The sequence below is a fragment of the Mustelus asterias genome, chromosome 21 (assembly GCF_964213995.1).
Source record: "Mustelus asterias chromosome 21, sMusAst1.hap1.1, whole genome shotgun sequence".
Taxonomy (NCBI): Eukaryota; Metazoa; Chordata; class Chondrichthyes; order Carcharhiniformes; family Triakidae; genus Mustelus; species Mustelus asterias.
The window spans coordinates 55,793,346-55,810,400 of NC_135821.1; the positions used below are offsets into that span (position 1 = coordinate 55,793,346).

General features: G+C 48.5%; 1 protein-coding gene across 2 annotated transcripts in view; it reads left to right on the top strand.

The window, feature by feature from the left end:
• The window catches only part of LOC144509290 (chloride intracellular channel protein 4), a 145,816-nt gene that overhangs the window by 91,580 nt on the left and 37,181 nt on the right, over positions 1 to 17,055 (top strand). For both annotated transcript variants that reach the window (XR_013500437.1, XM_078237925.1), the window contains exon 3: positions 1,026 to 1,151. Coding sequence is in view for 1 of the 2 variants with exons in the window: in XM_078237925.1 (XP_078094051.1) it covers positions 1,026 to 1,151 (126 nt within the window). In the remaining variant the exon portion in view is untranslated. The remainder of the gene's footprint in view (positions 1 to 1,025; positions 1,152 to 17,055) is intronic.

A 17,055-nucleotide genomic window follows, 5' to 3' on the forward strand; every position in this document is an offset into this window, starting at 1 on the left:
AAATTGTTTTTTGTTTCTTTTGAGTTCCTTTTTTCAGTACATTACTGAAATCATACTCTTTTCCGCAAATATCCACCTTTACTTTCTGCATGGATATCTGGCAGCACTGAGACCTTCCAAATTACAAGGTCCTATATTTTGCATTCTGCCACATGAGTGATGTTTTTAGTATTACCCACCATCTATAGGATGTACACAGGCCTCTTTAGTACTGCTTTTGCATTGTGCAAAGTAGTCCTAAAGAAACAGCAACTAGAAACTTGCAGGCTCCTTGTGACTCTTTGCTAATTACCCCCTTTTCTCGCTCTGCCCCCATCTAACCCCAGAGATCGTAGAAGAATCATAGAATCCCTACAGTGCAGAAGGAGGCCATTTGGCCCATTTGAGCCTGCATCAACAACAATCCCACACAGGCCCCATCCCCACAACCGCACGTATTTACTTTGTTAGTCCCCCTGACACTAAGAGGCAATTTAGCATGGCCAATGCACCTAACCTGCACATTTTGGAGTGTGGGAGGAAACCGGAGGAAACCCACGCAGACATGGTAAGAATATGAAAACTCCACACAATCGCCTGAGGTTGTAATTGAACCCAGGTCCCTGGCGATGTGAGGCAGCAGTGCCAGCCACTGTGCGCCACCCCAAATATCTTTGAAAAATTGGAGTAGAATCATTCTACAGTGACAGCCCTGTCACACTGCAGTATCAAGGTAGAGTATCTCCATCTTTTCTTTTGTTGGATGTTGCTCAGTGTCAGGAACAGATGGTGGCTGGCGGAGGAAGCTGGCCAGTGTTGCAGGCAGGTGTCAAGTAATGGGTCATGCGCCAGAGCTCAGGGCATCAATGGAATGCAACATAAAGGATCCAGGGCCTTGCCTAGTCTGTTTGTGAGACACTAACACAGATTGCCACATTGCCCACTATGCGAGCATTCTGTTCCCTCTCAATGGATTTCATGACGTATTGTGGCTGTCCAGTTATTTTGCTGATGGTAACTGATTCTCTGTCTTTCTAACTCAACAGGAAACCCGCTGACCTGCAAAATCTGGCTCCGGGAACACATCCCCCATTCATAACCTTCAACGGAGAGGTGAAAACCGATGTCAATAAGATTGAGGAATTCCTTGAGGATATCCTGGCTCCGCCCAGGTAAGTGGCTTGGAGAAGGGACGCAAATTTCCCGGATATCCACAGGATGACGGCAGTGTCAAACCAGATTCATGGACATAGCGCTGAAAACGTAAAGTGGTCTTTTAGCTCAAGCCCCACCGTCACCAATTGCACTACAAGAAAACAAAACATGTTGATATGGGTTCAAAACTTTCGTAATGCAAGCAGACAGTTTTATAAATGAATAACAGATCAAGCTTTTGCAATGCCCCCTCCGAACCACTTTTACCAAATTGACCCAAAATGTTATCGGATCTGTAAAAGGTATGTTAATATTGACTGCTTATAAAGGAGAGTATTTTTATGCTCATCTCCCAAAGCTAAATGAAGCCATGAGATGCAAGCCCCACTCCTGCACTTGGATACATGTGGTAGGTCACAAGTGAGGAGTGTGATGGAATACTCCCAACTTGCCTGGATGGGTGCAGCTCCAACAACACTCAAGAACCTTGACACCATCCAGGACAAAGCAGCCCACTTGATTAGCACTACATTCACAAACATCCACTCCCTCCACCACCCACGCTCAGTAGCAGCAGTGTGTACTATCTACAAGATGCACTGCAGCAATTCATCAAAGATCCTTAGATAGCACCTTCCAAACCCACAACCACATTTTTGAGTTGGTGCAGCTCTGTTAAAACTGCCGTCCCTCAGGTTAGATGGTCAGTTGCCTGCTCTGTTAGTTAAGGTGGACAATAAAGATCCAACATTAAAGTAGAACAGCAAGTTATCCTGGTTCTGTTCAATATCTATCCCATAGACAACACCATCACAGCAGAATGACTGGCCATTTATCACATTGCACAGCAAGATCCAACAGGCAGCAAAGTGGCTGTTGCATTTACCTGTTTAACTCCAGCCACTGCACTTCAAGTCATACATTGGATGTGAAATGCTTTGAGATTTTTTAAGAGATGTGACATGATGCAATTTAAATCCACATTTTTAATTAAAACTTGCATTCAAAAATAATCTCTCTGATGCTCCTTCTCTGCCTGTGCAATCCCCTTGGGCATACCTGAGAGGTCCATCCCGGATTCTCAACTATTCATCATCTACCTGCTTTCCCTGACCTTGTAGAGCCCAGTGGTCAAGGATAGAACTGGAGCTAAGGTTCACAAACCCTGCCCACCATCTACAAGGCACAAGTCAGGAGTGTGATGGAATACTCCCCACTTGCCTGGATGGGTGCAGCTCCAACAACACTCAAGAACCTTGACACCATCCAGGACAAAGCAGCCCGCTTGAGTAGCACCACATTCACAAACATCCACTCCCTCCACCACCCACGCTCAGTAGCAGCAGTATGTTCTATCTACAAGATGCAGTGCAGCAATTCACCAAAGATCCTTAGATAGCACCTTCCAAACCCACGACCACGTCCATCTAGAAGGACAAGGGCAGAAGATACATGGGAACACCACCACCTGTAAGTTCCACTCTAAGCCACTCACCATCCTGACTTGGAAATATATCATGATGTGGAGATGCCAGCGTTGGACTGGGGTGAACACAGGAAGAGTTTTAACAACACCAGGTTAAAGTCCAACAGGTTTATTTGGTCGCAAATACCATTAGCTTTCGGAGCACTGCTCCTTCATCAGATGGAGTGGAAATCTGCTCTCCTTCTCTGCTCCTTCAGGCAGAGAGCTGATTTCCACTCCATCTGACGAAGGAGCAGCGCTCCAAAATCTAATGGTATTTGCTACCAAATAAACCTGTTGGACTTTAACCTGGTGTTGTTAAAACTCTTACTTGGGAATATATCACCATTCCTTCTCAGTCACTGGGTCAAAATCCTGGAATTCCCTCCTTAACGGCATTGTGGGTCAACCCACAGCACGTGGACTGCAGCGATTCAAGAAGGCAGCTCACAACCACCTTCTCAAGGGCAACTGGGGATGGGCAATAAATGCTGGCCAGTCAGCAACGCCCATGTCCCATGAATGAATTAAAAAAAAAACATACATTACAAACATACACCTTCTAACCCAACCACCACAGTTTTACTCTGTTCCTATTTATTACTTTTTGTAAACCCATTATTAATCAAATGCCCCATTTGAAATGGCCACTACTGAAACACACGAACACTTATCCCATGGACAACATGTCTTGGAGTGGGACTTGAACCCAGGACCTTCAACTCAGGGACAAGGGCCAAAATTTTCTGAAAGATCCTGCTGCTGGCTAACAGGCCGCGGGGAGGAGAGCTTAGGGGATGGTGGTAGGAGGGGGGGGAGGGAATCCTGTCCGAGATCTCTACTAACTGAGCCACTCAAACACCACCCCTTCTGATTTTGAACCAACCTTTCCGATTGATAGGAGCACAAGTGAATCCAGAGTTAATGCCCGCCACCTACGTACAATTAATATATAATTAACACGACTCCACCAGTTTTCACATCTGCCACCTTAGCTTTAATTGGGAGCTATGGAACCTTGGCATACTGCTCACTTCCAAACTCCACTTCCCCACGCATCTGCTCTGATGCTGAAACTAATTTTTAAACCTTTGCCTCACCCCTGCAATTTTTTTGTTACTAAACTCTTGGTCTACACCTTCATTGTGGCACAGTGGCACTGCTGCTTCACAGCACCAGGGACCCGGGTTCAATTCGGGCCTTGGGTGACGGTGTGGAGTCTGCACCTTCTCCCCGTATCTTTGGCTGCTCCAGTTTTCTCGCACTGGACAAAGATGTGCCAGTTGGATGGATTGACCATGCTAAAATTGCCCCTTCATTTCCAAAAGATGTATTGGTTAGATTGATGGAAGAACTTGCTTTGGCTAGAACCCAACCACGGCTCTGAAAATATCATATTTACCTTTTGTAACGCAATGCTAATTTTATACCTGATGGGGTGAATCTGATTGACACCGTTTAGGTTGTGACCGCTTCACACAGATCATGTGATATCGGTACTTGTGATCTGTTTAAAATTCTCCTCCTTTACCCTAACTTTAAGCCGGTTCCTCAGTTCTTGATGAACTGTGGGGAAACTCTGGCAATTCCAGGAAACACAATTTCAGCGTGATGAATGTTTCTGCTTTCGGCAGCGAGGAGCATAGAAAGGTCAGATGTCATCAAGATGATGGGAGAAATTGCTCAGAAGGGAGTCATTTCTCCCCAGTCCTTCTGAGCTTTCAGTAGCATTACGCCACAGAGACTGGGAGGCTCCCTGGCTATTTCAAAGCCTGAAGAATATTTACAACCATAAATGATGTAGGAATCTGATTAGATTGAGTTCCACTGGATAACAGACATGTTGGGGGCGATTCTCCAGCCTGCTCGAGTAGTGCAGCGGGCTGGGAGACATCAGCGAGGGTTGTATCGCGGGCTTCCCACTGGGCGCCTCGGCCTCTGCGAGTCTCCCATACTGAGATTTCCAGCGTAATTAGCTCAACACCGGAAATCAGCGCGGGAGCTGATTACAATATGGAAATTGTGATTTCTCTTTTCATTAGTGGGCCCAGGACTGAATTCACCCCCCCCCCCTCCCCACCCCCCAATGGTTAACACCACTCGAGGCTCAAAAAAGGGAGGTGCATTTTTTGCACCCATGTTCACCATGACTAATTTAAATGTGGATTACGGGGTCAAAGGTAGGGTTCTGAAGACTGTGGAGGAACAGAGAGATCTTGGGGTTCATATCCACAGATCTCTAAAGGTTGCCACTCAAGTGGATAGAGCTGTGAAGAAGGCCTATAGTGTGTTAGCTTTTATTAACAGGGGGTTGGAGTTTAAGAGCCGTGGGGTTATGCTGCAACTGTACAGGACCCTGGTGAGACCACATTTGGAATATTGTGTGCAGTTCTGGTCACCTCACTATAAGAAGGATGTGGAAGCGCTGGAAAGAGTGCAGAGGAGATTTACCAGGATGCTGCCTGGTTTGGAGGGTAGGTCTTATGAGGAAAGGTTGAGGGAGCTAGGGCTGTTCTCTCTGGAACGGAGGAGGCTGAGGGGAGACTTAATAGAGGTTTATAAAATGATGAAGGGGATAGATAGAGTGAACGTTCAAAGACTATTTCCTCGGGTGCATGGAGCTATTACAAGGGGGCATAACTATAGGGTTCGTGGTGGGAGATACAGGAAGGATATCAGAGGTAGGTTCTTTATGCAGAGAGTGGTTGGGGTGTGGAATGGACTGCCTGCAGTGATAGTGGAGTCAGACACTTTAGGAACATTTAAGCGGTTATTGGATAGGCACATGGAGCACACCAGGATGATAGGGAGTGGGATAGCTTGATCTTGGTTTCAGATAAAGCTCGGCACAACATCGTGGGCCGAAGGGCCTGTTCTGTGCTGTACTGTTCTATGTTCTATGAACATAAGCAACGATGTGGGCACAAGATATCATAAGACTCGGAAAACGAGAATCTCACTGGCAAGAACTAATTTTCCAATTTCCCTCACTCTCCCCGCACGGGGTGTAACAAGGTTCCTGGGGGGAGAGGGACATGCCTGGGCAGTGCCCTCCATCTGGGGGGGAGGGGGGCTGTGGTGAACCATCGTTGGTTCACCACTGGGGTTGTTATTGTGTTACTGTTGGGCTAGGGTGTTGTTGTTATGGGGGTTGTACTATGTTGTTGGGATAGGGTGTTTACCTGTCCTAAGTGTTATCATGGCACACTCCAGTGGGGTCCCGCCTCTGGTGGCAGGGTATAAGACCCCCTGCTCCGGCAGGACCCCTTCAGTCTGAACGGGTGAATTTGTGTTAGTAGTTTCATTGTTAATGTATTAAAGCCTTCAGTACTAAAGCCTTGTTTCCGGGTGCTCATTGAGGTGCATCAATTTAATACATTAACTGAGAATATGGAGCAGATCCTAAAACCGGATCGTCTGACACTGGACCCACGTGCGGTCGGTGCAGCTAACACGTTCGAACATTGGTGGAAGTGCTTCGAGGACTACCTGGCAGCCTCGGTAGCTATCACTACGGACAGTGATAGACTCCAGGTCCTCCACGCAAGGGTAAGCGACACGATTTACCTAGCCATTCGTGCAGCTTCCACTTACCAGGGTGCCGTCGAGCTCCTAAAGAATAGGTACATTACGCCACCCAACGAGATTCACGCTCGTTATCTCCTCGCTACACGACGTCGGCAGTCGGGCGAGACCATAGAAGACTACGCCAATGAACTCCTGCAGCTTGCCAGGGCTTGTGACTGTAAGGACGTCTCCGCCGAGCAGTACATGCACGACCTCGCCCGAGACGCGTTCGTAGCAGGGGTAGGGTCCTCGTATATCAGACTTAAATTACTAGAAAAGGGGAAACTCAACTTGACCCAGGCAATGGGGATGGCCGTGAGGTTGGAGGCGGCGTCGAAGAGCTTGGCGCTTTACCCCGAAGACCACGTGCAGTCAACGTGGTTGGAGCAAGCTCTGCTCCCTCCTCGCCCCGCGAACCCGCGCTCCCAGATCGATTCGACGACGGCGGCAGCTCCAGGGGGCCAGCGATGCTATTTTTGCGGTGGGGCTAAGCATCCACGGCAGCAGTGTCCGGCAAGAACGGCAATCTGCAGCCAGTGCGGTAAAAAAGGCCACTACAGCAAAGTCTGCAGGTCCAAACCTAAAAACGGCAGTGCAGCTTGTAACCCTCCAGAACGGAGACCATCTCCTTCGGCGCTGCAGTACCCACGAGGTCCGACCACGTGCGACCTCAGGACGGCGCCATCGTGGCAAACAGAGGAGGAGGAAGACCACCAGGAGTCGCTGCGCTTGGCGCCCTCGCCCATGTGCGATTCATGGGGGCGGCCATCATGGTCCACGACGACTAGGAGCGACCAGCAGGGGTCCTCAGCATCCACATCGGCAGCATGCAGTGACGCCCAGGGGCCAACGGTGGCGTCGATCTCTCTGGATCAGACCAGGCATTTCAGACTGGAACATTCTATGATGGAGGTAAAGGTTAGTGGCAGAACTGTAAATTGTCTGTTTGACAGTGGGAGCACCGAAAGTTTCATACACCCTGAAACTGCTAAAAGGTGTGGACTCCGGGTTCTCCCTGCCAAGCAGACCATTTCCATGGCATCACAGTCCCGTCTGTACCGATCCAAGGACGATGTATGGTAACTCTTGAGGTACAGGGCACAGTCTACGAGCAATACAGGCTCCTTGTGTTACCTCACCTTTGCGCGCCAATTCTCCTCGGACTAAATTTTATGGTCCACATGAAGAGTGTGATCCTACAGTACGGTGGGCCACTCCCTTCACTGGCCGTAGGGAACCAGCCGCAGCCTCTAAATTGCCCAAAACGCCCCGCGTGCAATCTATCCACCCTGAAGATCACGACACCATCCCTTTTTAAAAATCTGGTACCTGGCTGCAAGCCCATCGCTACTAAAAGTAGGCGTTACAGCGCTGAGGACCGGATCTTTATTAGATCTGAGGTTCAGCGGCTCCTCAAGGAAGGGATCATACAGGCCAGTGCTAGTCCGTGGAGAGCGCAGGTCGTGGTAGTCAAAAGCGGGAACAAACCTCGGATGGTCATCGACTATAGTCAGACCATTAATAGATACACGCAGCTGGATGCGTATCCTCTCCCGCGCATTTCTGATATGGTCAATCAGATTGCGCAGTACCGAGTGTTTTCTACCATAGACCTTAAGTCCGCCTACCATCAACTCCCCATCCGCCCAGAGGACCGACAATATACGGCCTTTGAGGCGGATGGTCGTCTATACCAATTCCTCAGGGTTCCATTTGGTGTCACCAATGGGGTCTCGGTCTTCCAGCGTGCTATGGACCGAATGGTGGACCAGAACGGGTTGCGGGCTACCTTCCCGTACCTGGATAACGTCACCATCTGCGGCCATGACCAGCAGGACCATGACACGAATCTCCAACACTTTCTGCGCACTGCATCTCGCCTGAATCTGACCTATAACAGGGAGAAGTGCGTATTCCGTACGCGTAAGTTAGCCATCCTCGGATACGTGGTGGAAAACGGGGTCATTGGCCCTGATCCAGACCGTATGCGACCACTCACTGAACTTCCCTTGCCCGCTAGCACGAAAGCACTCAGGAGATGCCTCGGGTTCTTTTCGTACTATGCACAGTGGGTCCCCAACTATGCGGACAAAGCTCGTCCGCTCATTAAGTCCACGACCTTCCCACTTACGCCGGAGGCCCAATTGGCCTTCAAGGTTTTGAAAAGCGACATTTCGAAAGCCACGATGCACGCGGTGGATGAATCCATCCCCTTCCAGGTGGAGAGTGATGCATCTGATTTCGCCCTAGCCGCCACACTAAACCAGGCAGGCAGGCCCGTCGCGTTTTTTTCCCGCACCCTTCAAGGCCCCGAAATTCGGCACTCAGCGGTGGAGAAGGAGGCTCAGGCCATTGTGGAGGCAGTCAGACACTGGCGCCATTACCTGGCAGGTAAGCGGTTCACCCTGATCACGGATCAACGATCCGTGGCGTTTATGTTTAGTAACACGCAGAGGGGCAAGATCAAGAACGATAAGATCTTGCGGTGGAGAATTGAGCTCTCCACCTATAATTACGATATTATGTATCGTCCAGGGAAGCTCAATGAGCCCTCGGATGCCCTCTCGCGCGGAACATGCGCCATCATGCAGGAGGACCGCTTGAAGGCTCTCCACAATGATCTGTGTCATCCTGGAGTCACCAGACTCTACCACTTCATAAAAGCCCGCAACCTACCCTACTCGGTGGAGGAGGTCAGGTCAGTTACTAGAAGTTGTCGGATTTGCGCAGAATGCAAACCACACTTTTATCGACCAGACCGGGCACATTTGGTCAAGGCCACTCGCCCTTTTGAGAGGCTGAGTGTAGATTTTAAGGGCCCCCTTCCCTCAACGGATCGGAATGTCTATTTTCTTAACATAATAGACGAATTTTCCCGGTTTCCGTTTGTTTTCCCCTGTGCGGACACGTCGACTGCCACCGTCATCAAGGCATTCAGTGAGCTTTTTACCCTGTTCGGGTACCCCTGCTATATTCATAGCGACAGGGGCTCGTCGTTCATGAGCAACGACTTGAGGCAATTCCTGCTCTCATTCGGGATTGCCTCTAGTAGAACCACGAGCTACAACCCTAGGGGTAACGGACAGGTGGAAAGGGAGAATGCTGCAGTCTGGAAGGCTGTCCTACTGGCACTGAAATCCAAGGGCCTTCCAGTCTCCCGGTGGCAGGAGGTCCTTCCAAATGCGCTCCATTCTATCCGCTCCCTCCTGTGTACGGCAACCAATGCTACTCCCCACGAGAGGATGTTCTCATTCCCTCGGAAGTCGTCCTCGGGGACCTCATTGCCAGCCTGGTTGACGTACCCAGGACCCGTCCTTCTGCGGCGCCATGTGAGGGCTCGCAAGTCCGACCCCTTGGTCGAACCGGTCCAACTCCTCCACGCCAACCCTCAGTATGCCTATGTGGCATATCCTGACGGGCGAGAGGACACTGTCTCCATTAGAGACCTGGCGCCCGCAGGGGACGTAGCAACTCCTGTCGCTCCTATTCCCCCAGTCACAGATCCACTACTCCTCATTACTTCCCCAGACGTGGCGCGGTCAGCACCGGGACCAGTGCATAACACTTTTACTCCCATGTACAGCTTGCCTGAGACTCGGAGATCGGCGCCAGCATCATCACCACCACCACCACCACCAAACGTTCCAGGATCCCCTGCACCATCGCCTCATCAGGGCCGGCCGGCCCGGGAGTCTTTGAGGGGACAGCCAGATGTTGCTTTGAGAGAGCCACCGCAAGCACCTGCTCCGGTTTCGCAACCGGTGTTGAGAAGATCGCAGCGTCGGTGTGGTCCTCCAGACCGTCTGGACTTGTGAATCCTGTTATTTTTTTTTGTCATTGTCTGTTTTCATCCACCCCGCCACCTTTGGTTCCTAAAGGAGGGGTGAATGTGGTGAACCATCGTTGGTTCACCACTGGGGTTGTTATTGTGTTACTGTTGGGCTAGGGTGTTGTTGTTATGGGGGTTGTACTATGTTGTTGGGATAGGGTGTTTACCTGTCCTAAGTGTTATCATGGCACACTCCAGTGGGGTCCCGCCTCCGGTGGCAGGGTATAAGACCCCCTGCTCCGGCAGGACCCCTTCAGTCTGAACGGGTGAATTTGTGTTAGTAGTTTCATTGTTAATGTATTAAAGCCTTCAGTACTAAAGCCTTGTTTCCGGGTGCTCATTGAGGTGCATCAGGGGCAACCCTTAGTGGCATTATAGGGTGATTACAAACGTCCCATATTTCCATGGCAGACGTGCTTGATGGGAATGGGTCAGCGATAGGGCTACAAAAACATCACAGGTAGATTCTGAACCTTGCCCCTTTCAAGCTGCCCACAAGAGGTTTGGGATTGGTGAATTGGACGTTTTGCACAGCTTTTGAAGTAACACCTCGATGGAACTTTTAAAAACTGCCTAATGTTCGATCGTGCAAATCGTACAACAGCTACACTGTAACACTACATTGTACACCCTCTCGTTCCCTTCTCCCCTATGTACTTTATGCTTTGTCTGTATTGCGTGCACGAAACAATACTTTTCACTGCATACCGACAACGTGACAATAAATTAAATGAAATCAGAAGGAGGTCAATCGGCCTGTTGTGTCTGGGCTAGATCTCTGAATGAAAAATTCACCTCGTGCCATTCCCCTGCTTGTTTCCGTAGCCCTGCAAAAAATTTTTCCCTTTCAGATAACGATCCCAGTTCCCTTTTGAAAGCCTCAGTTGATCCTGCCTCCCCCATACTCTCAAGCAGTACATTCCAGATCCTAACCACTCGCTGCGTGAGAAAGTTGTCCCCTCCCCCACCCCCCCCTCCCATGTCGCCATTGCTTCTTTTACCTTGAAGCTGTCTCCTCTGGTTCTCGATCCTTCCATCAATAGGAACAGTTTCTCCATATTCTATTCTGTCCAGACCCCTCATGATCAAGAAAAATTATTTCTATAACATCTTTTATTCAATTGTGCACAACTCTACAATACATGTAACTGTAAATATATTATAATCCAATCCACGGTGGCATAGTGGTTAGCACTGCTGTCTCACAGCGCCCGGGACCCGGGTTCGATTCCCGGCTTGGGTCACTGTCTGTGTGGAGTTTGTACATTCTCCCCATGTCTGCGTGGGTTTCCTCCGGGTGCTCCGGTTTCCTCCCACAGTCGAAAAGACGTGCTGGTTAGATGCATTGGCCATGCTAAATTCTCCCTCGGTGTACCCGAACAGGCGTCGGAGTGTGGCAACTAGGGGATTTTCACAGTAACTTCATTGCAGTGTTAATGTAAGCCTACTTGTGACACTAATGAAAAGAAAATTGTGAAACTTTGAACTTTCTGCCCAGTGGGCATCAAGGTTAGTGCCCACAAATATACTGAAAATTAAATCCTATTGTCATTTTTGCAATCTAAAAATTAACTCCATCACGGGTTGTGAAAAGGTCATTTTAGAATAATTTTTCATCCGCAAATTCTGCTTTGAAATGTATGGGGACCCAGGTTGAATTCTTTAAAGTTTATTTATTATTGTCACAAGTAGGCTTGCATTAACACTGCAATGAAATTACTGTGAAAATCCCCTCGCACAGCTTGTGGGTGAACATCCTTGAAAATGAGCACCCAGATCACACAACTGAAATAATAAGGTTGACTGAATGTGTTCCCTTCTTACATTGTCCTTGTTGGCAGTTTTTCTGTGTTGATTTTCTTAGAGCCTCTATTCCTTCCCTATTGCAACAGTTCCTAATGAGACACAAGTGCTCCCAACTCGCTCTGATTGATTAGTGTAATTACAGCTTCAGACAATTGTAGAAACAGTCACTGTAAAAAGCTGCCTATTTATTTTCCTGTCATCTTGCTGCGTAGCAATTCATCTTCTAAATGTCTCTCCGACAGCTATGCCTTGCTGCAAGAAAGCTGTGTCTCTCTGTGTGACGCTGTGGTGAAATACTCCACTGCAGTTACTGCAGTCGATTTTCGTTTGGTTTCAAATTACTTAAGGGTTTTTGTGCTCCTTGGGGTGAAACAAGGTTGTGCTGGAACACTGGCCATTGTTCTGTGGAAAGCGCGGTCACAGTATTGAGCACCGGTTTAAAAGCAGTTCTGAACTCTTCCCACAACTGGCCTCAACTCCAACAACCCCCCACCCCCTCTCCCCTTAACTGCAACAGGATGAGATTTCTGAATGCTAAGATCTACGGCCTGTGAGTGAGACGGTACAGTTAGTGCCACGTTACAGTCCATTTTATGCTGGATGATGGCTGCACCAGCGCATTTTAAATTTCACTCTTAACAGTGAAAGAAACCATAACCTCATTTTGTCCTGGGTTCGATTTGAACCTTGGGTCAGAGAACGAAAAAGCAAAACACAGTTAAACAGATTGCAACACCAACTGTGCCATATTTCCATTCATGGTGTTTGAAGTATTGATGTCCCTGATGTAATTTGACCCTCGAGATTGTGTTTTGAAAATGGACATTCAATGTAAGATTTTTAAAAGAATCCAAACATTTTATTACGTTAATGCATCTACGGTTTATGACAAAAAACAGCAGAGCTGTTGAATATAGGGTTCAATTCCGGCCTTGGATCACTGCGTGAAGTTTGGACATTCTCCCCGTGTCTGCGTGGGTTTCCTCCCACAGTCCAAAGGTATGCGGTGAGGGTTAGAGTCATGCTAAATTGACCCTAGTGTCTGGGGGATTAGCAGGGTAAATATGTGGGGTTGCAACAATAGGATCTGGGTAGGATTGTGGTTGGTGCAGACTCAATGGGCCGAATGGCCTCCTTCTGTACTGTAGGGATTCTGTAAGTCTCTTGGCCTGGTCACCAAACAATTGCTGTAATTTGTGTGTGTGCTGTGTGCATTAATTACTTTGTTTGTGCACCGCAGCACATGAAAGCTCAAATTATGTTCATCTTGATAGTAGCATCAGCCAGTCAATCCAGCATCAAACAGCACAGTCTGGCCTTCAGAATGGATCTGAACATCTTTGCCAGGCAACCCCTGTTCTCGGATTTTACGCCAGGTTTCTAACTTCACTCTGACAATAGACCCTCCAGGGTCTCAGCAACACTGAACCAAGATCAGCTGGAACACTGGAGCCTGGGTTTTCCAATTGCCCTTACTTAATCCCAGCAGCAACTGATTTATTCTCAGGAGTTTGAAGAGGAGAAATTAAAGTGATAAATCACAGTTACATTTATAAAGGATTTTATCACGGTAAACATCTCAATGCAAGCTAAACTAGCTTCAATGTTTTCGAACTGAAGTGACTTGTCATGTTACTAAAGCAGGAAATCAGAGTAACATTGTTAATCTGAATGGGATTTTGGTGCTGCAGCTTGGGTTGGGATGTCAATCTTGATCAAAGTTAAAGCATACCAGTCAATGTGATTATGTGTGGTTCAAGTGTGACTAAAGGGAAAATACTTTACAAGAAAACCATAATGGAGCCTTCAGATACTCCCTGCCTGGGATTCTCCCAAAAGAAATTCTAAGCCCCCAGCGTGCAGAGATAGGTGCATATGCAGCCCCCCCCTCCCCCCCCCCCCCACTCCATTGCCGGCCTCCTGATCGCTGGTCTTCGCCACAACCCCCCATTGTTGGCCTTGTGAACTCCCCCACCCCCTGATCGCTGGCCTCCTGGACCTCCCTGGGCCAACCCCAATCTGACCCCGACCCCACCCCCAGACAGACACGATCTCCCCCCAATCCCCGATAACCAGTCCTGAACCGCCAGCCCTGATTGCCGTCCTCTGCCACCGATCCCAGTGCAGAGTGGCAGCGGGATCCCCCACTCCCACCGATCGACCCAACAGGCCCCACCCCCCGATAGGCAGTGCCCACTCTGGCCTTGCCCCCTTGGCACTGCCAGATGCCTGGTAGGCATTGCCAGTATGCTCATTCGGTAGTGCCGGGGGCCAGGCTGGCACTGCCCAAGGGGCACCACCCCTTACCCACAACCTCCCAGGGGGAGCCCCAATGGCCTGTCTTCCCTTCAGCTGGGACGGGCCGCCTATTTGTGGGGAGCAGGGGTAAATCCCGCTGCAGCGAACCATCCCTGGCGGCGGCGGCGGGAGATGCTAGCGAGCCTGGAGAATTCCGTCCTGGGCCCTCTAATGAAATGCAAATTGCTATTTCCATATTATAATGAGTTCCGCATCGATTTCCGGTGCGGAACTGATTATGCTGGAAATCTTACGCGGAGTCTCACGCAGACCTTGACGGTCAGCGGGCGTCACCCTGGCCGCTGCGTTATTAGAGCAGTGCAGCGGGCTGGGAGAATTGGCCCCCCCATGTTTACAGTTCTCTATATTAAAGCCCAGTCAAAAACAAAAAAAGCTTCATACTAATTTGCCTAAATTTGTTTTATTCTCGGCTTCCAGTAGAAATAGCATATACAGCCAATTAGGGATTTTCACAAGAAGTATTTACAAAACTCCCTGTGCTTGTATGGGCCATGACATATTTGATCAAGTAAGGGATAAGGGAGCACGGTGGCACAATGGTTAGCACTGCTGCCTCACAGCACCAGGGACTCGGGTTTGATTTCGGCCTTGGGTCACTGTCCGTGTAGTGTTTGTGTGTTCTCCCTGTATCTGTGTGGGTTTCCTCCGGTACTCGGGTTTCCTCCCACAGTCTAAAGATGTGTGGATTGGCCACACTAAGTTGCCCCTTCGTGTCCAAAGATGTGCTGGTTGGGTGGATGAGCTGTGGTAAATGCACAAGATTACGGGCGGGTGGGCCTGGTTAAGATGCCCTTTCGGAGAGTCGGTGCAGGCTTGAATGGCCTCCTTTTGCACTGTAGGGATTCTATGGTTCTAATCTATCAATATTTAGTTGCCTTATTATAGAATCATAGAATCCTACAGTGCAGAAAGAGGCCATTCAGCCCATCAAGTCTGCACCAATCACAACCCCACTCAGGCCCTATCTCCATAACCTCATGCATTTACCCTAACTAGTCCCCCTGAAACTTAGCGGCGATTTAGCACTAATAAGGTGATTGCTTAGTATTTATCAAGCATACATTGAATTGTTCTTGGGTATATAACAAATTACTTTGGTGGTTGCTATCTTGATAGATAAGTGTATATCTTGAATGCTGGCTTTCTCCAGTCACACCTCACTGGTGCTGAGTAGGAAAATCTCATTGTATTATAGTTTCCATGTATGGTAAGTAAATCTTGCACTACACAACGTTACAGGGACCCAGCTTCTATTTTTAGTTGTTTACATTTCAATCATAAGTTATTCTAAAAGTTCCCATTTGAATTCTAATGAGCTTCTCTGTGGAGCAAGTTGCGCTTTTGCACAGCTTAATTACTGTTGACTAGCATTATTTCAATTAGCTTCCAAAGGGAAATGGGGTAAATCCCTGGCTTGGCTCCCTGTAGTGGTTTAAGCAGGGCAGTAAATGTTCACTCTGGAAGCAGGTCATACAAAAAAGGAAAGTCCCAGGTTCAACACTTGTGTTCTGCTTAGTTTTTTAAAATTAATTTACAGGATGGGGACAGTGCCAGCTAGGCCAACATTTATCACCCATCCCCAATTGGTGGCGGGCGAGCTGCTTCTTGAACTGCTGCAGTCTCTGTGGTGTAGGTACACCCACAGTGCTGTTAGGGAGATAGTCCCAGGATCTTGACCCAGCCAAGGTGAAGGAACGGCAATTTATTTTCAAGTCAGGGTGCGGAGTGACTTGGAAGGGAACTTCCAGGTGGCTGTGTTCCCATGTGTCTGCTGCCCCTTTCCTTCTAGATGGTAGCAATTGTGGGTTTGGAAAGTGCTGCCTAAGCAGCTTTGGTGAAGTCCTGCAGTGTATCTTATAGATGGTACACACGGCTGCCACTGTGTGCTAGTGATGGAGAGAGTTGACTGATTCCAACTGGGACAGCAGTGGGAAAGGCTACTGGTGCAATGAGACAGAGCCTGTCTATAGTAAACTGGGCAGTTTGTTAATGGGCAAAACAACAGAACCAGGAGATGGTTAAAGAAGACATTACTGGCTTACAACCAGTTTCGGCCATTAAGGGGTAAGAACTCCACTTGTCCCAAAAAAGCAGCCATGGATGACTAAACAGGTAAGCGCCAACATGAAATTAAAAGAAGCAGCAATACAAAAATGCCAAAAATAGCCAAGATCCTGACAAATGACAAAGATTCAAAGAATGGAATTGGATGACAAAACAGATGGGAAGAATTGTAAAAGGAGTATGAAAAATAACTTGCAAGGAATGTCAAAATCAAGCCAGTTTTTAAAAAATTAGGCAAAGCTATTAACCGTGATAATAGAACATAGAAAAAATACAGCACAAACAGACCCTTCGGCCCACAAGTTGCGCCGGTTATGTCCCTACCTACCTAGGCTTATATATAGGCTTACCTATAACCCTCAATCCTATTAAGTTCCATGTACTCATCCCGAAATCTCTTAAAAGACCCTATCGAGTTTGCCTCCACCACCACTGACGGCAGCCGATTCCACTCACCCACCACCCTCTGAGTGAAAGACTTACCCCTGACATCTCCTCTGTACCTACTCCCCAGCACCTTAAACCTGTGTCCTCTCGTAGCAGCCATTTCAGCCCTGGGAAAAACCCTCCGAGAATCCACCCGATCTATACCTCTCAACATCTTGTACACCTCTACCAGGTCACCTCTCATCCTTCGTCTCTCCAAGGAGAAAAGACTGAGCTCCCTCAACCTATCCTCGTAAGGCATGTCAACCAATCCAGGCAACATCCTTGTAAATCTTCTCTGCACCCTTTCAATAATTTCCACATCCCTCCTGTAATGAGGCAACCAGAACTGAGCACAGTACTCCAAGTGGGGTCTGACGAGGGTCTTATAAAGCTGCATCATTATCTCCCGACTCCTAAACTCAATCCCTTGATTGATGAAGGC